Source organism: Colossoma macropomum, unplaced genomic scaffold (genome assembly GCF_904425465.1).
Source record: "Colossoma macropomum unplaced genomic scaffold, Colossoma_macropomum, whole genome shotgun sequence".
NCBI classification, from domain to species: Eukaryota; Metazoa; Chordata; class Actinopteri; order Characiformes; family Serrasalmidae; genus Colossoma; species Colossoma macropomum.
In genome coordinates, this window is record NW_023494804.1 from 12,120,104 (window position 1) to 12,144,169 (window position 24,066).

The 24,066-nt window shown below is 39.3% G+C and overlaps 1 protein-coding gene across 4 annotated transcripts in view; it reads right to left on the minus strand.

Annotated features, from left to right (window-relative positions):
* Window positions 1–521: 521 nt before the first annotated feature.
* mef2ca (myocyte enhancer factor 2ca) overlaps window positions 522–24,066 on the minus strand; it is a 37,708-nt gene continuing 14,163 nt past the window's right edge. For 2 of the 4 annotated variants that reach the window (XM_036594416.1, XM_036594417.1), the window contains 9 exons: window positions 23,422–23,619; window positions 17,841–18,044; window positions 8,557–8,697; window positions 7,731–7,920; window positions 6,782–6,829; window positions 5,202–5,374; window positions 3,479–3,608; window positions 2,589–2,724; window positions 522–1,620 (listed from right to left, as the gene is read on the minus strand). In XM_036594416.1, the coding sequence (XP_036450309.1) occupies window positions 1,242–1,620; window positions 2,589–2,724; window positions 3,479–3,608; window positions 5,202–5,374; window positions 6,782–6,829; window positions 7,731–7,920; window positions 8,557–8,697; window positions 17,841–18,044; window positions 23,422–23,475 (1,455 nt within the window). In that variant the 5' untranslated portion in view covers window positions 23,476–23,619 and the 3' untranslated portion in view covers window positions 522–1,241. Of the gene's footprint in view, window positions 1,621–2,584; window positions 2,725–3,478; window positions 3,609–5,201; window positions 5,375–6,781; window positions 6,830–7,730; window positions 7,921–8,556; window positions 8,698–17,840; window positions 18,045–23,421; window positions 23,620–24,066 lie in introns of those variants that run through there. The other 2 variants (XM_036594418.1, XM_036594419.1) reach the window with 2 other exon arrangements.

Here is a 24,066-nt window from a genome sequence, read left to right on the forward strand (position 1 = left end):
ATGAGCAAAATGTATTGTACATTTTTTCCACCGGGGAGAGGCAATACATGGCCCAGAGTACTTCTAAGTTGTTATCATGGCCCTTTGATCAAAATATCAACAACATTTACAATAGTTTTATAATAATGATCTTATATCATATTACTTTAAATTGAGTAAGGTCCTTTGCGCTGGGGCCCTGGGTACGCAGTCTTTAAATGTTGTGTGATACCTGACCTTCTCTCTCTTTTGTGTAAATAATTCTGCAAATCCTGGCAGGATATTTACCCCAAACCCATGACCCTCTATTTACATAAATAGGTTGAACCTGCAACACAACAATATTTGCGATATGTTTTGCACATTAGTGAGCATTGATATGTAAGTTTCCCAGACCCAGTCTGTACGTGTATATTACTTGTACAACTCTAAGCCCTGAGACACATCAATGCGTGCATTATTAGTTTATTTATTCATAATATATTACTGAACTAAAAAGTAGCTTTTACCAAACAGGAGTACCAGAAGACTTCTCTTTTTTCCTGTATGCTTGAATACATACATACATACATACACACATAGGTAAATGTGTGTGTATATACTTATTTTCCCCACACACGGCACAAGCAACGCATGCCCCCTAGCCCACCCCCACCCATCCCCTCCCCATCCCTTCCCCCACTCACAAATGCCCTCCTATGTCTCATATACCACTGTAATACTTAACCTAGCACTCACACTCAAAAAGGAAAAATAATACTAGAAGTGAATAGAAAAGCCCTGCCCGAGGGGTGGCGGGCACCGCTACACTCTTCAAACTAAAGGCACCAAAAGGGTCTCTGAATTGATGCCAAAGATGAACCATTTTTGGTTTTGATAGTTCTGTAAGGAATACTCCATTACTTTTCAACCTAAGTGTACAATGTTGCCCAGTATTTAGTGAAAAAAAAGATAGAAAGAAAGAAAGCATTTTGACTCAAATCACACGTATAATGTGGAAGCCTATAAGGAATGTGTGCTCTGAGTGAACAGATTTTTGTTCTGCAGGGAAAAGCATTAAAATTATTGCCCATGATAATCGTCCGTATAGAGATGAGGCTGAAAAACACTATTCCTTTCAAGAATCATCCATAGAAAGCTTCTATAGGAAAACAAAAGTGGTTCTTTTATGACACTGTGGTACGATACTCTATTGTAAGAACTCTTTAGGTTGCTTTATTTTTAAGAGTGTAGCTGGTGGGCGGTGGCAGTTGCGTGCTTAATCATGAGGCCCAGCCCTCAGCCAGGCGCACGCGTTTGACAGATGGACTCTCACTCTCCTCGTGCGAGGGTGGACGCAGCAGTCCCATTGGTGAGTGGAAGTCAGAGCGGTGCTCATCGCGTTCGCTGCCCTCGTAGGAGCTGCCGCAGCTGCTCAGGCTGTCAACAGGCGAACGGCCCGAGTCCTGGCGCAGCAGGGGCTGCTGTGCCGGTGGCGGTGGCTGCTGCTGGGGAGGGGGGTTAGGAGGCTGGGTATAGCCCCCAGAGCCACTCCCAGTTCGGTCTCTTGGAGGAGAAACAGGTTCGGACTTGATGGTCATGCTCTGTGTAGAGGGCAGCGAGAGATTCGAGCTCTGACATAACTGAGTGCTAACACAGTTTCTGTGGGAGGAAAGGAATGCTGGTTACACACACAAGCGGTCACACAAACACATACACTTGTGTATAAGCTCTTAAAATTAAGGTTCTTGCCTTGAACATCTGGCCCTACATGAAAAAAAGCTTTTAAAAACTGTAAAATGCTGTCAAAACCCATTGATTAACAGTAAAAGTATGTTTTCTCGATTTTGTCAAAAATCTGTCAAATTAGTCATTTAATTTCTTGGAAATACTGCCTTTTACTGTAATTTAACAGTTTCACTAGTTCAACTAGTTATTTTGAAATACAGTAAAGTACCATAATAACAGTAAAGCAAATGTCTGTGAAATAAAGGTGATAACTTGTTTTTATAAATGTACATTCTATTTCTGTAAATTAACAACAGCAAAAATACAGTATATGCATGCTTAATTTACATGCATTTTACCTTTTTTGACCATTACATTTTACAGTACTTTGACAGTGAAAATACCTATTTTTTTTCTTTACAGTGTAGGAAAAACATTTAAAACCTTAAAACGTTTTCTAAAAACATCTTCACACTCACATACCTCATCTACAAAAATTTTATTTCATTCAAAGGTTCTTCTGTGAACCAAAAGTAATTCTTCTATCGTATCATTCCAAATAACCCTTTTTGGTACTTTTAGCACAATTATTCCCAATAGTAAGTACAACTGTAAAAGAAAGTACATAATTGTAAGTATATATATAAGCATATAATATTTTAACCTGTTAAATCCTAAGTGTGAGTCCACACTTCAGTTCTTCACTCGCGTAACTACTTTACCTACTTATTAGTTTCATAGCAGTTAATGAATTATACGTTTTCAGATTAATAACTGAATAATAAGAGTAAGATGTTAAATGACCCCTTAAAAAATGTCTCTCATCTCTCACAGTCCTGTAATAAAATCTAAGTTCACAGATATTCCTGGTGTGTGGAATGAAAGCTGGAGGTGGTGCTCACCCTAGGTGTCCAAGAGCTGGGTGCTGCATGTTTTGAAGATTTTGTTGCTGCCACCCTGTCATGGAGCCCAGGTGAAGAGAGCTGGAGCTGTTGAAGCCCGACAAACAGGTCAGGTCTGTGCTGCTCAAAGAATATTCTGCAGAGAAGGAGAAAAACATTTTTCCTACCCAATCTGTATTTAGTGTTGTTAGCAAGTACTAATTATCAAAACTGAATGGCTCCATTTTGCAGTGACAAAAGACTTCCAGATAGTTCAAAGAGCCACAGCTGCCCATGAGATCCAGCTTCTCACCTATTTTACTCATTCAATCTCTATGGCTTTTTACAGATGATAAAGCATGCACAAATGCACACATCAAATCTCTATACATTTTTTGGATTTAAAAGCTCTGAGGTCAGTTACTACGACAATTTAGTTGTAGTGGTAGGATGAGTTAACCCTTTCTTACCTAAAGTATTGTCTGTGATGCATTCAGACATTGGCAATGTCCCTTTTAATCCATTTAAAATGCCCCCCAGAGTAATTGAGAGTGAACTGATGTTCACAGTGGGCATAACAAAATGTATTAGCATGAGAAATCTGGGTGCTATCACTATGTAAAAAGAAGCAGAATGCTGCCTTTATTGTTGGATTTTGCTGTGATAGTTTCTGAGTGAGCATACGCACACATGTTGAATGGAAGTCAGATGGCTAAGGATTATTATGTATTATCCGAATAATTGCACACTCAGTATATTTAACATAATAAAATTTGACTTAAGTGTTAAGTATACTCCTATTTATATATAGCTTTTTTATATAACAAAAGACATCACTGACAAATCCCATTATTAAAAGAGAAGAGTAGATTAAAAGAAGAAACAGCAATGAAATTCATTCTCATTCTCACCTGTACCATATGAAGCAGAGATGGCTAAGGGGTATCCTCCCATTCCCTGCCCAGGCAGAGTGGGTGTCGCAACAGACACCACTGGGGTGGCCAAAGATTGGGCAGACTGGGAGTTGTTTATTCTCTGGTTCTGGGGAACAGATAATGCAGGACTTCAGACATAAAAGAGGACAGTGAAGATGTGTAAGTGCATGTTTAGATATCTCCATAGATGCTGCTTCCTAAATGCTTAATAGACCACATGATGCAAATAGCTAGCAATTACCACTCTACCGTGCAATTACGTAACATCTGAACAACTCTGTCATTTGCCACCCTCTCAAAGGTCTCACTGTTGCCATGGGAACGCCTAAAGCAGTCCCCTTGGCAATAGAGCACTGAAAATGGGGCTGTTTAGTAAGTAAGCGTAGAGGACAACAGAAATATACTGCTTTTATGTTTTTTTATTGACATGAATACTTCAATGCTCTCCAGAAAAATTAATTCTGCAGAAGGATATTGCAACAAATGGAGTGATGGTAACTCAGCAGGATTACTGCATTTAAGGTAAAAAAAAAAGGTAACTGTATGTAGTGGACTGTAATGTATGTAATCACTTTAAACCCCATAGAATCACTACTTCCACAAAGGTCTGTGAGGAGATACAAGTATAACATCTGTGACAGTAATGATTTTATTGTACATTATTTTTCTGATTTATTTGTTTGTTTGTCTCCAGTCTTAATAAGTAAGCCCCTTATACTATGCAACAGGGTGACAAATGTGTGAAGGAAAGGATATGTACAGCTCATCTAAACTGCATGATTTAAGGAGCCAGCCATACAGCACTCTTCTAAGTGTCTAAAAATATCTGTCGGAGAGCATGTAATGTTTGACTTTCTATACATTGTTGTAGCAAGCTGATGTGTGATTAACTCATTCTGAAACTCTTTGCAGTTGATAGAGCTGACCCTCCCCACTTTTAATGCAGCCAGCTGCATTTCCCCCAAACTCAGGCCACAGACAACACATTGCGCAGCTTGGATTTGAGCTGAGCTTTCCTGTGTTTGAATGTCTGTTTTATAGGCAGTGCTTTTACATGAGCCCAAAACGTTTAGTGTTGGCTGTATGTCATTAGATAAATGTGTAATTCTACAACTTACCAGTAGCATGTCAACATCCTCTGACTGGCAGCAATTAAAAGCAAGAGAATGCTCATTAATGCAGGTGATTTCATGGAAATGATCTCATTCAAAGGCATTTCTGTACTGGACTTAGATCTTAGACACAGGCATTTCTCACTGTTCATTCACAAAGTATTGTATGTACAGAAGTCTTTTTTTAAGTACTCGATTAATTATTAATTTAAAATAAATAAATAAATAAACAAAAAGATTTAAATCCTAGATGAATCAGCAGTAATTGGTTGGCTATTTTGCATCATGATTTGATGATACAGCACATTTTAAATTCTTATGATTTCTTTTTTGCATGTATTTTTTCCACACTTTTATTTTAAAGTCATTGTGTTTTCAAAGACTTAAAGTTCACTTTTTCCAGTAAAGTATTTAAAAATTTTTGAAAGGGTATGCATAGTTTTATTATCGTACAGTTATATGCTTTTTGATTGTTTCGCTTAAAAAAAACATCTGATTACTAGATTAATCATCAAAGTAATGGGTAGACTATCTATAGTGACAGCTCTAAAAAGATTATACACGCTGGTCTTAGAGAAATAACTTACAACAGAGGGCATGGTGTTCTTAGCACCAGGGGGGATCAGCACGCGAAGGTCAGGTTTGCGGTTGCTCATGTTAATGGACATGGGTGGGGGGGTCTTGGCCTGCATGCCTTTGTTCATGCTCCCTGGAGAGACCAGCAGACCAGGGGAGTTACGATGGTTCCCATACCCGTTTCCTATTGGAGTGATAGAAATGGGAAAAAAAAGATCTCAAAATCCGTATGTAACCACTAGGGGGTGCTTACACCACAGTTTACCATAGCAGACTATCTGCAGAGTTTGTCTACAGGCTAGGAAACGTATATAATTTTACACTTATGAGATTTTGCTTTAAAGCGACTTTGCTTAAGAGACAGTGCTTTAAAACTATGATAAAAATTTAACATTATTACTAAAATTCAGCATTTACTGCACCTCCTTAGAAGGCATGTAACTATTGCAAATCATATCAAAACCTCGTAATTCTATTTATTCACACCATTTAAAAACACCAGCTGCCCTTTGCATTCAGCGAACTATTGCTGTAGAACTACTAGTGCAGTCAGAACTCGAGATGTTTTTTCTGTCTCGGACATGTCTTGGACATTGGTCTCACCAAATTTAGTCTCTTGTCTGGGCTGAGACCAACTACCATTTAAAAAGTATATTTATTTATATTTTCTTTCTTTTAACTGTCATCAACGCTTACGGACTCATATTCAAACTACTCAAACCAAATCATTGCGTTTGTGTTTTATTTAGGCATCGGCACTGGTTGGATTCTTTAAAAACAGGCACTGGACACCACAAAACTCAGCATTTTAATGCAAGATCATTAATCATATCATGTTAATACTGTTGTCCCAAATGAATCTGTAGGTGAATAGCTTACTTTTAAATGACTCCACTAAACAATGTGAAGACTAAGGCATTTGGACTGGATGCAGAAATAAAACTAGTTAAGGCTTGGGCTCATTTTTATTGGTTTTGTTTATGACCCTCATTGTCATTCAGACTTGGTCTTTAATTTGGTCTTGGAATACTTTACACTCAGTCTTTACTTGATTTCGAATAGTCATAATTTTGGACTCGAGAAAGGTTGTACTGACTGCAGCCCTAGTGTGAATATATCATGACAAATGGATATGGCACAGGTCTTCTTGAAAAAAATCTCCTTTAATTTACATAGATTAAAAGCTAAGAACATTTTTTTCTTCTCCTGTAAAGTTTTCACTTTCACAAAACAAGCTTTAGGTTATGACTGCAAGTATCAAAACTGATACAAAAGGCTGTCTGTGGGATGATGAAGGGAGCCTCGATGCTTACTGAATATGCTTTGGGGGGGATTTCAACATTCCATAAGATGTAAACAGAGGTGCTGAAAGCTTTGTCATATTCAAAGTCATTATAAATTGTTATTCATGAAACTCTTCTTTAAGTATACTATTTGAGGTCCTTTACCTCAATATCCTACAGCAGTGTACTGAGTAAATATCTGGAGAGAAACTAGCCAAGCGAAGGCAGGCTTTAAATCAAACCAGTTGCCTCTATTTGGACATTAAGATGGCAAACATGCATATATGGTAAATATACATCACTCTTACCAGCACTGGTGCCCATGCTGCTGGTCAAGTCTGAACCTATGAGGCCACCTGAGGTAAAGACACAGCAGACATTAAACAATACTGACATGGAAACACATTTGTGGAATACCTTACTGCCTCCCCTTTCCTGCCTTTCCAGAAAAAGCTAGACAAAATCTTTCATCATTTGAGTTGTCAAGCTGTTGCTCCAGTGAACTCCAGATCTGCCGGAGCCGGTGAAAAAAACACCTTTCACTGTAAGTTAGCCATGTCCACAAACCCTCACATGCCCCTATAGAGAGGATGCCACTGTCCAAGAAAAACCTTTCAAAGTTGGCGCGGTTTAAGGCATCTCAGGTCGTGCCAAGACTCATATTTAGTTTCGCTCCTGTAATATGAAGAAAATTGTACGAAAGGGGCCAACGATAATGACAGGACTGACACTGTGGTGGACAGGCCTCCGACCAGAGCACAAAATAGATCTTTTTGACAATAATAACAAGCCCACCGAGGGATTAAACTCCCCAAACATATGCCACTGAAGACTGTCTCTTTCTGTCACTCTCTCCATCTCTTGCCCTCTTCATTCCATTATATATACACAATCTCAGTGAAAAAGTTAAGGGATAATGTGTTCTGAGAAATCCTGAGAAGTTTCAATTCAAAATGGGCCTACAAAGAAAAAAAAAATGTAAGCTGGTTAATCCTACAAGTAGCAAAGACACCCTTAGAGACACTTTTTGCCTGCAAAGAGAAAACCTCAGAAGTTCATGTTTAGATGTTTAGACTATATTTAAGCATGTGTAACAATCTCTACTTCTGGTCTAAATATCCTTTTTTGAATAGTTACACTGAGCGATCTTTTGCAGGGTTATACTTCAGCAAGGGAACACAGTATGACAGCAATTTTCACAGTGTTTATTACAGTCACTGGGGACATGCAGGGCAGTACATGCAGTGAAGACAGTACCTGTGTTGCCCACACTAGGGGGCCTGTGAGTTACTCCTGGAGACAAAGTGTTCCTCGGAAGGGAGGGATGGGCCAGTGGCAGCAGATTGGGGTTGCCTAAGGACCCTCCTGGGTGGCTATAGATCAGACTGTTGGGATTGCTTACTGGGATGGAGACTGGCATGTCATAGTTGGAAGGTGGGATTGTCTGCTGGTCAAGAAGAGGATGCACATGTGCAAATACACTGATAAAAATACAGTGTTTTTCAACTTAATTTCAACCTTCATACGGTTGATCATCACAGACAATAATTTTGATGCATTTCATATGCTTGTTAAAGCAACTGCCCACTGGCTTCAATTACAAGTGACTTCCAAATCAACCGTTTTTCTGTTCTTTTACGAAGTACAGGGAAATGCACTGACATTAATGCCTGTAGTCAACTCAGTTTAGAAACTAAACGTTTATGACACTGTACACTTCCATGCAAAAAATGAGCTAAGACCAAAATATAATGCTCTTTAATAATGGCCTGGTCAGAGTCCAGATTGTCTCACATTAAACACAAATTAACTTGGCAATGTTTTTCAATTGTATGAAGCCATCAATGCTGAGTGGAACAATAATGACTCTTCTTTCTAAAAATAACTGTTGTTTACCCATAAAACCTTACTATTGAAAGAAATCAAAGGGAAAAGCTATCCCACACTATGCAACTATATCTGTTTGTTTAATGATTTAAGATCATTAAAATGTTTAATGTTTTAATATTTATATCTTCCATTTTGGGCTTGGCCCCTTTTTTGCACAGGAGTATACAGCGGTGTTGAAGAAAAGCATACTTACACACAGCCTCTGTCTACTGATCATGAGGTCAATATCCTCGTTGATTTTGCGATATTTATCCTCAGACTCAGGACTGTGGCCTGAATCATCCGCATCAATATCAGGGCTGTCACAGCCATTTAGACCCTTCTTCCTCAGTGTCTAAAAAAAGGCAACAGACTCAGCCAAAATACTAGGATTTAAGACAACATAAATATTTTAAATACAATGATCTACAACCCCATTTCCAAAGTTGGGATGCTGTGCAAAATGTAAATAAAAACAAAATTCAATGATGACCCTATATTTCATTGAAAATAGTACAAAGACAACATATCAAATGTTGAAACTGAGAAATTTTGTTTTTTGAAAAATGTATGCCCATTTTGAATTTGATGCCAACAACATGTTCTAAAAAAGTTGAGACGGGGGCATGTTTAGCACTGTGTTTCATCACCTCTTCTTTTAACAACACTCTGCAAGTGTTTGGGAACTGAGGAGACCAACTGCTGTAGTTTTGAAAGTGAAACGTTTTCCCACTATATAATTTGATATAGGATTTCCGCTGCTCAACAGTTTGGGGTTTCCTTTGTCGTATTTTTCATTTTATAATGTGCCAAATGTTATCAGTGGGTGACAGGTCTGGACTGCAGGTAGGCCAATTTAGCACCAGGAATCTTTTAATATGGAGCAATGCTGCTGTAATACATGCAGAATGTGGTTTGACGTTGTCTTGCTGAAATAAGCAAGGCCTTCTCTGAAAAAGACTGGGTGGCAGCATATGTTGCCAAAACATGTATATATCATTCAGCATTAAAGGTGCCTTCACAGATGTGCCAGTCACCCATGCCATGTGCACTAATGCACTCCTATACAATCATGAATGTTGGCTTTTGAACTGCACACTGATTACAAGCTGAGTGGTCTTTAGCCTGGAGGACACAGCGTCCATGATTTCCAAAATTATTCCAAATAATTAGCATTTGTGGATGCAGCGACGAACTGTTTTCATAGACAGTATTTTTCAGAAGTTTTTCTGAGCCCATGCAGTGATTTCCACTACAGAATCATGTCCGTTTTAATGCAGTACCATCTGAGGGCCCAAAGATCACAGCCAGTAAATGTTTTTTGGCCTTGTCCCTTGCATACAGAGATTTCTCCAGATTCTCTGAATCTTTTAATGTTATTATGTACCATAGATGATGAAAAGCAAAAGTTCTTTGCTATTTTATATTGAGAAACATTATTCTTGAATTGTTGCACTATTTGATCGTGTAGTCTTTCACAGAGTGGTGAATTCCACCTATTCTTTACTTCTGAAAGACTCTCTGGGATGCTCATTTTATACCCAATCATGTTACTGACCTGTTGCCAATTAACCAACAGGTGTTTTTTTAAGCATTATACAACTTTACCAGCCTTTTGTTGCCCCTTCCCAACTTTTTTGGAACGTGTAGCTGCCGTCAAATTCAAAATGGGCATATATTTTTCAAAAAACAATAAAATTTCTCAGTTTCAACATTAGATATTTCATCTTTGAAACATTTTCAATGAAATATAGGGTTTAAATGCTTTGCACATCATTGCATTTTGTTTTTATTTACAATTTTTACAGCGTCTCAACTTTTTTGGTAATGGGGTTGTAATACAAAGTATAACTAATCTTAATAAAACAGTAGAACTACATTAAAATTAAAAGGTTACGTTTTAACTGTTGAATGTATGTGAATTCAAAAACTGCAGCCAAAAAAACAGTGATGGAAAACCAGAGCCAGCGGCATCCAGCTCTAGCATCCAGTTTCAAATCAGAAAACAGAAATTTCCTATCTTACCGCATGAGGGCTATATTTGAATACACACACAAGGCTTGAATGTCTGGTCCCATAGTACAGCGTTCAGCCTTTGACCAGTCACTTAACCGGTTTTGCGTGATTTTGGTCTCATATTTAGTCAATTATGTCGGCTACTATAATATTAATCACAGGACAGAATCAAGGCATTTTGACAGCTGTGGAAAAATATACGAAGATCAGGTTTGTCTCAAGTCCCTTCCAGAATTTAAAACAGTAGACTTTAAAAAGCCCATTTCATGGCTGTAAAAAAAGCTTTAACTTCACATATTATTGCTTTGGTAACAAAACCTCACATCTGAAATGGTAACTACAAAATAGAAGAGAGAGAGAAAAAAACAATGTTGACTTTTGGATCTTTTCTGTTTGCCCCTTCGTTATGAAATGTGCACACAATGTAAAGGATAGCTGGCTGCAAAAACTGAGTTACAAAGTTTTCACGTGACAGGAACACATTGCATTTCTAAATGGTGGAGAACCAACAGACTGAGCAGACCACAGACCTCCACTAGGTGGCATAGTGGGGCTAGTCTACATCTTGTCATGTACAACAGCTAAGAGCATTAAATTATAAGCAAGTATGCAGCTTGGTTTAGCTGTCTGTCCGGCCTCAGCACTCTGCTGTTGTTGCTGGTCAACAGCTATTTCACTCATTCAAGACATCCCCTCCACCTGTCAGTGGCTTTGCACCTGTCTACACAACCTTGCTGGCTGTGGTGGGGTGTGGAAAAGCACTCAGCAGCAGCCAATCACAGACCCAAACCCACTGGGATGGCCGTAGAAGGCTATTTTTGCCCCCAGTGCCACCCAGTGCCCCAGCAACCCTACACTTCATTCCCCACCCTTTACCCTTGCAACACACAACCCCACCAGCACACCATCTGCAGAGCTCTGACACCTCCAGCACAAGCTCTGTGCTGTCTCATCTCCTTTTAATAACGCTGGTCCATTCCCACACCCCAAGCCCCTCGCGCCCCTGACACTAGCAGACTAAACATCCCAGCTGGCAGAGGCAGCAGCAGGGAATGCTTCAGGGCAGGGGGATAAGCTATGTTGAGATCAGCATTCTTTCTCAGTTCATCACTCACTAAAGACAGGACAGAAGACGACAAGAAGAACTGCATCAGTTAAAGCTTGACTTCTGTGATTGTTGAAGATGTACAGCATGCAGACACAATTGATACATTCTCTTTAAGCAAAATATAGCAATAAACTAGAATGAGTTTTGTCAGCACAATACATGACAGAGACATTTGACCATGTCCATTAGGGCCGGACCAATCTGAAAAGTCTGTGACAAATACAATCATAAATGACGAACAATATACAGTAATTATCTACTTCCATTGTTCTGTCAAGTTATCTTTCTTAAAATTTTATCTCATCATTTTTAAATCTGATGCATTTAAATATTTAAATATTTCTTAATATTTATTTTACTATAACCTAATTATGTCATGCAGCTTTGTTTGGCTCCATTCAACATTTTGCACACATCTAACATTTCTTAATTTACATCTTCCTAGTATTCTCCTAATTCTTTGAAACCAGTGAAGTTGCACAGAACTAACATATCATAATTAATTTATACACTAGTTTGTGACCAAATTGGTTTAATATTACTGAAATCCAGGTCTGAAGGTCTGGAGGCAATTTACATGGTTTTATTGTTCTAATCACAATGGTGTTTGTATCTTAACATTGACTGATGATACAAGCCAACCAACTTAACAATTGGACAATAATGTTCAGCACAGAAATATTTCTCTGCACTGAGAGATGCAGAAGAGAGGTATCTCCTTTCTCTCCTACTCACTTCAACTCTATGGAGGCTTGCTCCTAATTAAACCAGCTCTGCATCCCTCTCCCACTTGGCACATACAGCCAGCCAGCAGTCTGTTAGGATGTAGACATGGTGTCCTACATATCGTCTGCTAGCCGATAACCTTCAGCCGAGATGGCTTTCTGTTCTGTGTGCATGCATACTAGCAGGTGGCAGAGTTGGGGGACAGCTGAGTTTTTTGTGGTCAGCAGCTGAATGCTTGACTGCCTGCCTCACCTCGTCTTCTGCTCCCCCTGACACACTCACACGGGGGGTCCCCACACCTCCATCTGATGGAAAACCCTGTCATGCTGCATATCAAGGGACAGTTTTAACAAGGTCACAGCTAAGGTGTCAAGAGCCAGTGTCTTTATGGCCTAAATGACAACATGCATGCATACACACACAAACATGTACACTCACCCCACACATACACACTCAATGAAGGCATCCTGGTCTTCAAAGTATGACATGCCACATCTGAGAATTCTCTTCTGAGATCAAAATAAGAACAAGTGTCCACAAAAAGTAGACTACGTGAGCAAAATGCTACCTCAATGTCTTGTGTGTCAAAAAGGACGTTTGTGTGTGCTAGACTTCATTCCACTACTTTAAGGCTGTGCCGACACATTTGCTCATGCAGAATTTTGACCACCATTGTGGTATCACAAATTAGAAGAGTGCCTACCTGCATTTCAGCACAGCACTGTGGTTTCTTATGGAAAAAGACTAGTGCTTGACACATACATTGGCTGGCTCAGAAAAAAGCGGCAGACATCAAAGTTCAGCGTATTTATCAGCCTTAGTGAAAAACTGGCAGAAAAAGCCCTAATAATGATTTGAAACGTGTTTAATATTAAGAACGCACCTTAGGAGTAAATCATTAAAGCACTGTTTAACCCAAAACTGCTGGGGTTGGATTAAGCCTAGTCTTGGACTAAATTTCAATTCACTGGTATTGTACATTTAAAAATGCTAGATGGTACTGAGAAACTGACTGTTGGAGTTAACCATATAAAATAACAGTGGTTATCAGGTTGATGGCAATTTTTTCATATTGGGCCCTAAAAGAGTATGAACAAGAACAAAACAATGAATAAATATGCTCCTTTAAATACAAAAGAAAAATATACACATTTTTAAGGTCTAAATCCACTTGTCAGGAAAAACAGAAACCCTGAGCACATGAGATTTGTGGATATGGCCTGGCTTGGAGCTTTATCAGAAACAGATGGGTACAGGAGAGAAACGGCCACCAATTCAACTGAGGCCGAGTAAGAGCAGTGGCAGGATCCTATTAGTGTCACACTGACAGACACAAGCAGGGAGGCGCCCATCCTGCTAGGGGTCACATGGCCACCACGTGGCCTGCCCTGGCCCGCCTCCAGGGATCCATTTCCACCCGCCATGCCGACCACAGCAGTTGGGCAACACTCACCAAACCCCACACCAGGGGGCTTTTGGGGCAATTCAGCTGACTTTGAAGCTCCCAGTCCCCTATAATAATAAATCAAAGGCCCCCTCTTTTACAAACCAAGTGCCAGGCGTTTGGTATTAAAAACACTCAAGGGTGCAGTTATGATCACATGAACAGGACTCTCCCCAACCCAGGCCAGTGGATATCCAATGCAACCACAAGGCAGCACAAGAGCCCCCCATAATTGAGTTGAGCTCACCAAAACAAACACAGTCAGACAATGTCCTGCATGACCTGTGTGACTTACAGGTTTGATTGTCAGTTGGTGAAAAATGACACCCCTTTACTGTGCATGCTTCACATGTGATGTTGCGTGGTTATTTTTTAACTGTCTTGTAAATCCTGTATTGTTTTCAGGGGTGGTTTAAGCTTAAATGCCTAATGAATTTGTATGAGTGTCCCCTAGGGCATTTCAGAAAGAGACTATACTTAAAAATGAAGCATGTCCTTTTTCATATTAATTTCCATGTGATTATTCAGCAGGCCTATGCTCTATCCCTTGTTGTTCCATTACAGCATCTCCAGTGGCTAGGACAGTATGGTTATTCATGTTAAATTATTTCTGATCAAGTCTGTCCAAGCACAGTGCAGCTCACTGTCATCCAGTAATGGCTGGACTCTTCTTCTTTTACAGCCACCAGACTGGGCCTGGGCTTTATTGCCGCAGAATGGACTGGACATCACCAGTCTTTCTGTTTCTCATGCTTAGTCTATATTTTGAAGAAGATCTGACACATATGCCATTCATATCAGTCATACACTGTAAAACTGTAAAAGTTATGCCTTGCTATTGTTCACTGGTGATGGTGAAAGGGGGTGGGACCATATGTTGGTAAACACAGGCCACTTGAAAACAGGAGCAAGTTCTCTGAACAATAGCTGAAATGTGAGTGCGTCACTGCCAACTCAGAATTCTGTTCTTTTTTTCCAGGTTACATAGCTCAGCAGATGGGAGATATGAAAAAAAACCAAACAAATTGGAAAGTATGAGGGAGTGAGCGAGGGAGAAAGATCACACGGACAACAGAAGTTTTCCTTTCTTCTCTTGTAAGTGTGAAAAAGTGAAAAAAAATCAGCCATTAATAAGTTTGATTTAAGCTGCAAGTGAAGAACAGAGCTGTCGTCATTCTTGATCCGTTGTAAAAATTCTCCAAGGGAAAAGTGTGTGCGGATCTCCTGCTCCACGCCTGTTTTTCTCCCTTTCCCTTGGCACGATGGCAAGCCGATGCTATTCTTAGCTTGTGCTGCTTTCTATTTTTAGAAAACTACCGGTTTTCAGGCATTTAATGGGGAGAGACGACAGAAAAAAAAGCGAAGGGGAAGAAGAGGAGGATTTTTGGCTTGTAAGCTGGCCGGCTGCACTTCATTTGCGCATGCCTCTGTGAGAAGTTCGTCTGCTCTATGGCTGAGACAGAGGACGGAAAAGAGGCAAAGCAGAGCATGCTGAAGAATGCAAAAAGTCCTCCATCTTATAAATATTCACAGGTCCCAGGCCAAGAGCGCAAAATACAACAAGCTGTTATCAAGTGAAGCAGTAAACCCGTGTTAAACACCTTAAAAAAAGGAGGGGGGGGGGGCAAAAAACAAAGGAGCCTCTCTTTGGTGAAATTCTTGCTGAGCACAACTTAATATGGCAAGGCACTCTTTTCACAACTGTGTAATATTTTACAGTTTATTTTTCCTTCACTCTCCAGAATACCCACACAAAGTTTGTCGTGTTCTTTTTTGTATGTTCTATGAGATTCTCTTTGAATAACCCCTAAGAACGTTTTTGCAAGCACATTTATTTTTCTCATTTTATATCTAAGAACCAGCTCAAAGTAAAGAAATGCAATTTTATTAAACTCAAGTTTATAGATATTATTTTTAGTAGCAATAACAAAATTAGCAGTAATAGTCAGACTGCCTGTCAGACTTGCTACTGTTGTTGTTCTGGCTACAATGTCACAATGCTAATGCAGGCCAGTAAGCTCAACAAATCTGCTTCATGTCTTAAATAGTACTGTCACCAACAAGCTACATTGTCCAGAGAAGGAACAGTGTTCTGGTCACAGCTACATTAACAACCCAACATCTCACAAATGCTACTACAATGCTCTATGACTTCAATTAGAGACACTGATTACACATTTGATTAACCGATGATTTGATTTTAACATTTGATCTCACCGATTAGATTCAAGTACATTCAATTCATATGTACAGATAAGCCTTTTTTTGTAAGTGAAAAAGGAATCAGGAAAAAAACTCACTGCTAAAGAATGTGTTGGCATGTGAGTACATGAAGACAAATTATCTCAATTAAGAGAGAGGAAAACAGTTCGAGGCAAATGTGCCTGAAATGCAGCCAGTGCATTAAGCAGGTCAATGACTTTTTTCAAATTTGAAATAATATCAATGTGCCAAATGCTTAAGGGAACACTTTCCAAGGTCTGTGGGCGCTTGACAGCTAAGTTTGAAGGCATGGATGCGGTCACCTCTGAGAGCTTCAAGCACATCACAACACACAAGAGATCAGTCATCAAGGCTTTTGAGAATCTCATTAGCCTGGCAGGTAGTCATTAACAGTGTGACCTTTGAAAATAATTAACAGACTTTTCCCTGTGCCACCTCATCAGTTTCTCTGCTCATACAGAGTCTTCTGTAGGTAAAGTGTGTGTACAAGTGTGTGTTGGAGGGGTTGCATACCGTTAGATTCAAAGATTAAAATGAGCATTTCACAGATTATGCTAATCAAGGAAATGGGATTATCCTGGCTCTTTGTTAGCTTCGCAGGTTGTCCACAAGATGTGTCTTGCAGAGATCTCACACTGTCAGTTGCATGAGGCATGCCATGCAGTTTCCTCAGGCAGGTGACCCAATCGCTCAACCAAGCACTCAAACTGCAGGTACCTAAGAACAAAAATGCTACAACCCTCAGACTATGTGTATACCAGCTTTATACACATTCTCTCACACATTGTCAGTGTGAACAGTTTACCTGCAGTAATGGTGCTGAACTATGGCTTAGTGGAAGTATAAAGCTTGTTCGGCATAACTATCATGTTGAAATGCATGCAAATAAAGAACACTCCCTTACACTTTTCTATAATCCACATAGTACAATCTTATAGTAATCTATAAAGATCGCTGTACCTTACAGTAAACTATAGGAATTCCTCTAGTTTTTTCCTGAGGGCTATTTTACTCAATGCTTGTGTATCTTCTTAATGATACTGTCTTTTGAGAACAACTCTAGCTGTCTATGATTTCTACTAGCTGTTTTTTTTTTTCACTTTAGAACTGCAGGTGGAACCTATTAGTAGGGCATGGCCAGTTACCTTCATGGAATCAAATCAAGCTGTGTTCCTCTGTTTGTACTAGAAAAGGGGACTTTTCCAAACCATCATCCCAACACTCCCTCTGGGCCCATCAAGCCCTTCATTAAGAAGGTACAGTGGGAACTTTGGCTTTCTTTGTTCTCCACAATAATCTGCCAGGTTTGACAGGTGTTTGACAGGATCTGCCTACTCATGCTGGTCTGAAATGAGTTTTGCAGTCATTTATAATGGCATCAGTTGGGTAGTGGCTCAGAAAGCTAATCTTAGGTCAGCATTAACAGACCACCTCTGCCTCTGCCCAACACCTGACCCATGACCTTTCTAAGTGCTCACATGTCATAAAAAGTGCCAGTGATGAGCCAGCGACATATTAAATCCCTTTGTTGACCACCTGCCTTGGACAGTGGAACCTGCCATGTTCTTTTAAACCTGTTGCATAACAAGGCTGTGACGGAATCAAGCAAATTCTCTATGGTGTCTATTAGCTCACCTTGAGCCACTGTTATTGGCCGCCATGTGCCATGCTTCTGTTGCAAGGCCCATATTTCAACAACACTCTTAAAATTCATGCCAAACAGAAGAGTATCCTAGCAAACACCAACTACATTACAATTTTCATTTCATAATTTCACAAATAATAAGCAAAAAAGTTGTCCCAGCTTACAGATTGTTGCCCGTTCTCTCTGTGTTTATATCTTTAATGAGCTGGCATTGGGCTGCTGTGGATGGGTCGTAGTTAAACAAATAAACCTGCACTCTCAAAAATAAGAACAGAAAGGCTTAAGGCAGATCTATGAAATCTATTTTTCTGAGAACTCAGCCAGAAGGGAACCCACCTCCACAATGTCTGAATTAGTCCGACTCTCATGGGGTTCATTGTACTCCGTGTACTTGAGCAGCACTTTATCCATGTCAGTGCTGGCATACTGGAACAGCTTGTTGGTGCTGTTGAAGATGATAAGTGCGATCTCACAATCACACAGAACACTCAGTTCGTAGGCTTTCTTCATCAGGCCAAACTTCCTCTTTGTGAACGTTACCTGAGAGAAAAAAAAAAGTCTTATGGCCTTTCTGTAAATTATTCAGTCATATTCCTGTCCAGTTTGAAATTCAACTCCAAATTAGCATGGCTTTACTTTTACATGTACATTTTCATGACTCTGACCCATCTAAAACAAAACAGTTGACAACAGACTCTGGTTAGAGAGCTATCAATGCATCACATTCCCTACTAAATTTAGCATAGCGAGTCCAAGGTGAAATTCTGCCCAGCAGGCTTTATAAATTGACTGCCCCTGGGTGGCAGGGTTCACAGTATTGAGTTGGCCAATGATAACATCAACCAGGCCCACAGACAGCAAAAAGCCAGCAACATTTACATACTGTAGGACAATCTGTCAAAGGTTCTTCTTCGATCCCCATTATCCCTTTGCATGTTTCTTTTTTTTTTTTTAGAACATTTAATTATATGACATAATTATTACAATACACTTTTCTTGCATATTGTGTGTATTGCCACTGTCACATCTCTTAACTCCGTTTTTTCTGGTTTTATTTTTTTCACAACACTATGCAACTGCATGTTTCATTAAAAAGACATCAAGAAAACGTGGCACAGTCTAAGGTTTCGCCCTATTGTCAGCAGATGTTCAGAATCCTGACAATGCTGCTAGTCCAATTAAGTCCTGCTTGACTGCATTTAGTGATGTGCAGTAACTGAATAACTGAATTCTGTGTGTTAAAGTGAAAGCAGAGTTTTAGTAAGTAATCTGGGGTGCAGGGTCATTAAAGGATCATTGGACGATGGAACTCTCTCTCTGTGTGTGTGTGTGTGTGTGTGTGTGTGTGTGTGTGCGCGTTTATGTTCTTCATCCTCATGCGTGGACGTCACAGCCTCTGTCACAATCTCCAGCAGGGTGAGCTTCACACTCCTACTGCTCTGCAGTCACATGCTCTCAACATGATTTAGATTACCGACACACACCACACATAGTCCAAACACACGTGCACCAGCAGTGACAGATGTCTTACACACGGGCAGTTGACACATGATCACATTCAGACAGATATACAGATTCAGTTAAACATGAGTTATCTTTCAGAAACATTTCTTTATTATTTAGAAATTATGAATTATTTAGAAATTATTATTTAGAAACATTTTCATAACATCACAAAAGATAAGTAAGGGGAGAAATGTTTGAAAAGCTGCTTTAGAAGAAGACAAATGGTACAGAGTGATGTTCAGAGACACTCTGTAATAATTCCACATGATTAGTAATAATTCCAACCAATTGGTAATTGAAGCAATTAGCCACATGAGTCTGTACATTACAGTCACTTTACATTAATCAAAAAGGCATGATGCATAGCAGTAGAATATTATAAAATATGTTCACATGTTTTCAGTAAATACCTTTTTAAAGTAGAATTCCACCACACAATGTAGTTTCTTAACAGAAAGTTCTGGTTGCTAAGCAATTTAATGGGTAAAGAATAGCACAAAGGTTTTTAATAACGACATATAAATACATAAATTAAGTATTTTACAGCAGCTTAGAATGTGATTTGGCCAGTCGGAGTTTAGAACTGGAACTATCCATTTCGTAACATGAAATAATTCCAAAGGATAGGGCCAGTTAATGTTTTTGAAACCTAAAGCTTCTCCAAACTTTTTATTTAGTTGTCTCAGGCACTGTTTTTTTCTTTTAATTCTGCATCCTTTAAGTCTCTGACCTCATAGTTTCATAGTAAAACATCTTTCAGCCTGTAGCTTACTTTAGATATACATCTTTACATGCACAGACAGGCATGAGGTCACTTGTGGCAGTTGGGGTGTGGCTGAGGTGGTAAACACACTTCACCACCTGCAAGACCACTGAAAGTCAAACATTTCCTACTGCCATGAGGGGACAAAAACAGGGAGACAAAAAGTGAAATACAGAGGTTGGATAAGAATGCAAAGGTCAGAAACACTAGCCCTGCCGCAGCACCAAGGGACAGGAAGCACATTTCAATGCATTTCCTGTCATAACAGGAAGGATCCAATGCTTCACCTCCACACTGGCTTTGCTTCTGCTTCCAGGTGTGGGAACAGGGGAAGGAGAGGAAAAGACGAAAAGATGGATCACAGGAACACATTTATCCTGTCCTGAGCTGCTGTCCACTGGGACACTGCTGCATCTTAAACCACAGTTCATTTTGCACAACACTTTTCAGCTCCAGTGCTCAACTGACTTATGCATGCTCCAATGGTTGGACAAGCTTTGGCGAAAATGTTGGAGTTTAGAGTCACTACATAACAAGTTCATGCTTCTAAGTGCTCTATTACAAAGATGAATTATGTATGTACCAGGCATTGCTCACATTTTTTCAATGCCAAAATTTTGTACTGATACCTAGAAAATTAGTCACAGCGATGTTAGATTTATTTAGCAGTATAGCAAGTGTTCAGTGACACTGCTGCAATTTGTAGCTGCACTTTGTTCACCAGACATGTATGGAAGCATATCAGTAGCAAAATTCAAATGAAAATGTAAAATGTAAAATGGCAATGTATTATTATGTGTGAATTTAAATTTCCCAATGCAATTTTTGAGTAACTGAAAATTAAATTCAGTTTTACTATTTACCATTTCATTTGGCATTTGGCATTCTAGCATTGACATTTCATTTACACAGAGATTTAGATGCCTTTAAAATAGCTTAATTTAAATTAAAATGTATGTTCAGAACTGCACATTTGTCATCAATGTGATTATGCAATAATTGTGTCGAAATGAGAACACTAAGTTAGAAAGATGGCAAAAAGTTAAATGTAAAAAAGGGAAACAGCGGCTGTCCTCTTTGCAATTATATATTCTGGTCTATTGTGATCATGCTGTGGTAAAACGTCTTTGAAATGCATTTGACAATACATTCGACCCATTTGCACTGTTATTGGCCATTTCTCTGTTATTGGCCATTTCTCCATTGGCAGGCGATTTATCGTTAGAAGATGAAGTGAAACCGAGCAATATATCCACTTGTTATAATTACTTTATCTACTTAATCTTTAATCGAATGTGTGACAGATTTTTCTGTTAGCCAGCTGGTAAAAACAGCAGATCGGAGCATTGTTTGGGAATGGAACATTAGCTAGAATTAACAATGCTTTTAGCTAAATTAATTCTGCAGCCTTCCACAATTCACGTAGCATATCATCAGGTGAGGAAATGGCAGTACAATATATCCACGTCTGATGATCACTTTGTGGAAGTTATCCCTACTTGGCATAAATTGGAATCTGTATGACAGGCCTCCTCGCTCCCTTTGTAAAGTCTTGCAGCCACTCTCAGATTATAAAACGATTGGCAATAGAGCTGTAACGTTTGGCCACATTTAGGCCCCACAATGTTCCACACTGTTTAAGGTGGAACGGAAAATACGCAAAAAGAAGCTGCTTAATTGGACAAGGATATTTTATGCCTTGTTTTTATAAACAAGGCAACATTTTCAATGAAACGCTTTCTCATGCCATATATGAAGACAGTAATCATCACAAGTGGAAAAACTACTCTGCTTCACCTCATCCGCTAACATAAAAATAGCTATAAACTCTTCAGTTGCCATGTTTTTAGATAAAGCCTCTCTCGCTGAGCATGCTGTTGGACCCTGCCCTGATGGAATGATTGACAGGTTGGAAAGTCTATGAAAATGAAAATTTTCATTGTATGTCATTAAGTTTATTTAAAGAGAAGATATGTTTATGTTGGGCTGTTTTACAGCATTGTGTTATCTTTGTCCAACTTTGTGGGTGGAGCATGAACAGGTCAATTCACTATGCTTATTCTCTCTATTAACACAAGAGCAAGCATCATGGGTACACTAGATTCATTTATGACAAACACATATACTTTGGAATTTAGATAGACGCAAAGGTATGAAACAGTCCATCTAAATTCTCAGGAGCTACTAGAAGGAAGCCAATTCAGTTCTCAGGAAAAGCAGGTAGAGATTATAATCTGCTTGGTCAGAAACCACACTGGCATAGTGTGGTGATAAGTACAAGGTCCAGTTCAAAATAATAATTTCACATGTGGCTTGGCACTTCTAAAAGTGATTTGTCCTTTCTCATTGCTTTAGTAGTGACAGTTTCGACATTTCACGTCATGCAAAATTATTGTCTACAAAAATTGCGAATTATTGTGTCTATCTGGGAAAAAATCAAGTAAAATATGTACAAGGAATTAACTTATATGTTTTGTGTATGAGGTAATACATGGAAAATCTGCACACCGTTCACTTCCACACGAAACAACAGGGAATTACTATGAACAGAATTCTTCTTGGCCTGGTTGGCGAGCATTAAAATGTCTCTAGCAGTGGGTGAATGGTCCACAAGGACAGGGCAACAAAGCACTGATCTAAATAACATATGTAACAAATGATGGAGAGAAGTGGCAGAGCAGGCAGTGACCGGTTAAGGGACTCAGTGATTAATCGGCACACAAGGTTTTCTCTGCCCTTTTTCTCTGCTAGTGTGTTGAAGGACTATGCCTAAAATGAAATATCCATGCTCCACCTACAAATGTATTCATTTGCAGCAACTGATGAGAAGTAGGACAAGCTTTACAGAAAGATTCACTACATTGCAAGTTTACAGGTTAAATGGACAATGTTGTTGTAGCTAAGCAAAATTTACCACAATGCTAACAACAGATTAATTACACAACTAAAAATTACACCCAGTCTAATCAATGTGAGCTTTCACATGCATATAAAAAATTAAAATAAATAACACACTCTAAATTTTCATATTTTGATAAAATTTGAGACCATTATGTTCCATAAATTTTCACTTCCAAGTTGAATGGGATTTTTGACAACAGTTTGTAAAGCTTTCCAATCTCGCAACAGATGCTACAAAGCAAAGCTCTATGCATCAAACCATTGCACATGGTTGTGCTCTTATATATTCGGAAGAGTCATGATTTCACAGCAGTTCTGACAGACAGCGGTGAGTAGGCCTGCACTCCACATTTTGGGCCTTTCAAACCAGGCCCAGTTTTCTTTGGGTAAGGGTACTCTGGGTACTGCTGCTATAAAACATGGCTCTTCTGAATATATAAGAGAACCTGAAGTGCAGGCCATTATAGTGCAGAATAACATGTAGAACACACACACATGCACCAACATACATAGCACATATAGGCAAGTTAGAAGCAGCTTGAGCTGAGTGTGTGAGAGTCTTATGACACTGTGACGTCAGCAGCTGCTGGCACTTCAGTTAGTGATGAGTGTAATGTGTGTCTCTGTGAAAATCTGTGTGTGTGTGAGAGAAGAGGCGGTGAGAGAGGGAGGGAGAGAGAGACGTGCCAAAAAGACATATAGATAGATAGATAGATAGATAGATAGATAGATAAATCAATTTTTTACATGTCTGTTGCGTTCATCCATAATTCGTGCAATCTGAATTTTTTTCCTCCCCATTGTTCCGCTCTGACAGTCCTTCCTTTTCCAAAAGTATTCTTTGCTTCCTTCCTTCCTTCCTTCCTTCTTCTCACGTTCCACTCTTCAGTGCAGTCTTCCTGCTCTTCTTGCTCCTCTCAGTTCAAAAGACTCTGGCACTCGTTTCTAAATGGGCAGAGAGAGAGAGGGAGAGAAAGAAATTGTATCAAGTAACAAGTCTGAAAACATGATATTGCTCTGTGGTTAAAGATGGTAAAGAAGAAAACTGGCTGTCATCAACAGAGATAGCAATGCTATACCGAAATTGCATTGCTTACAATTTCCAAAAATCTTATTCCATTGATTCCATTGATTCCATTGACCTGGAGGCCCGTCATGGAAAGTATGTTTTACTTTTTAGGATAACCTCTGATTAGCTCAAGTTTTAGCTAGCAGAAGACCTGTGCAATGGTGTTAGGCTGGTTAAATGCATTTGAGCGTTATATGTTACACTTGCACCCCTTCTGTAAGCTAACAGAGCAGGCTAAGTTTTGCAACAGTCCCCTGAGAGACCAAGCTGCTGGCTGTAGACTACAGCAATATGGGAGGAAATACATTGAAGGAAGGCCTCAG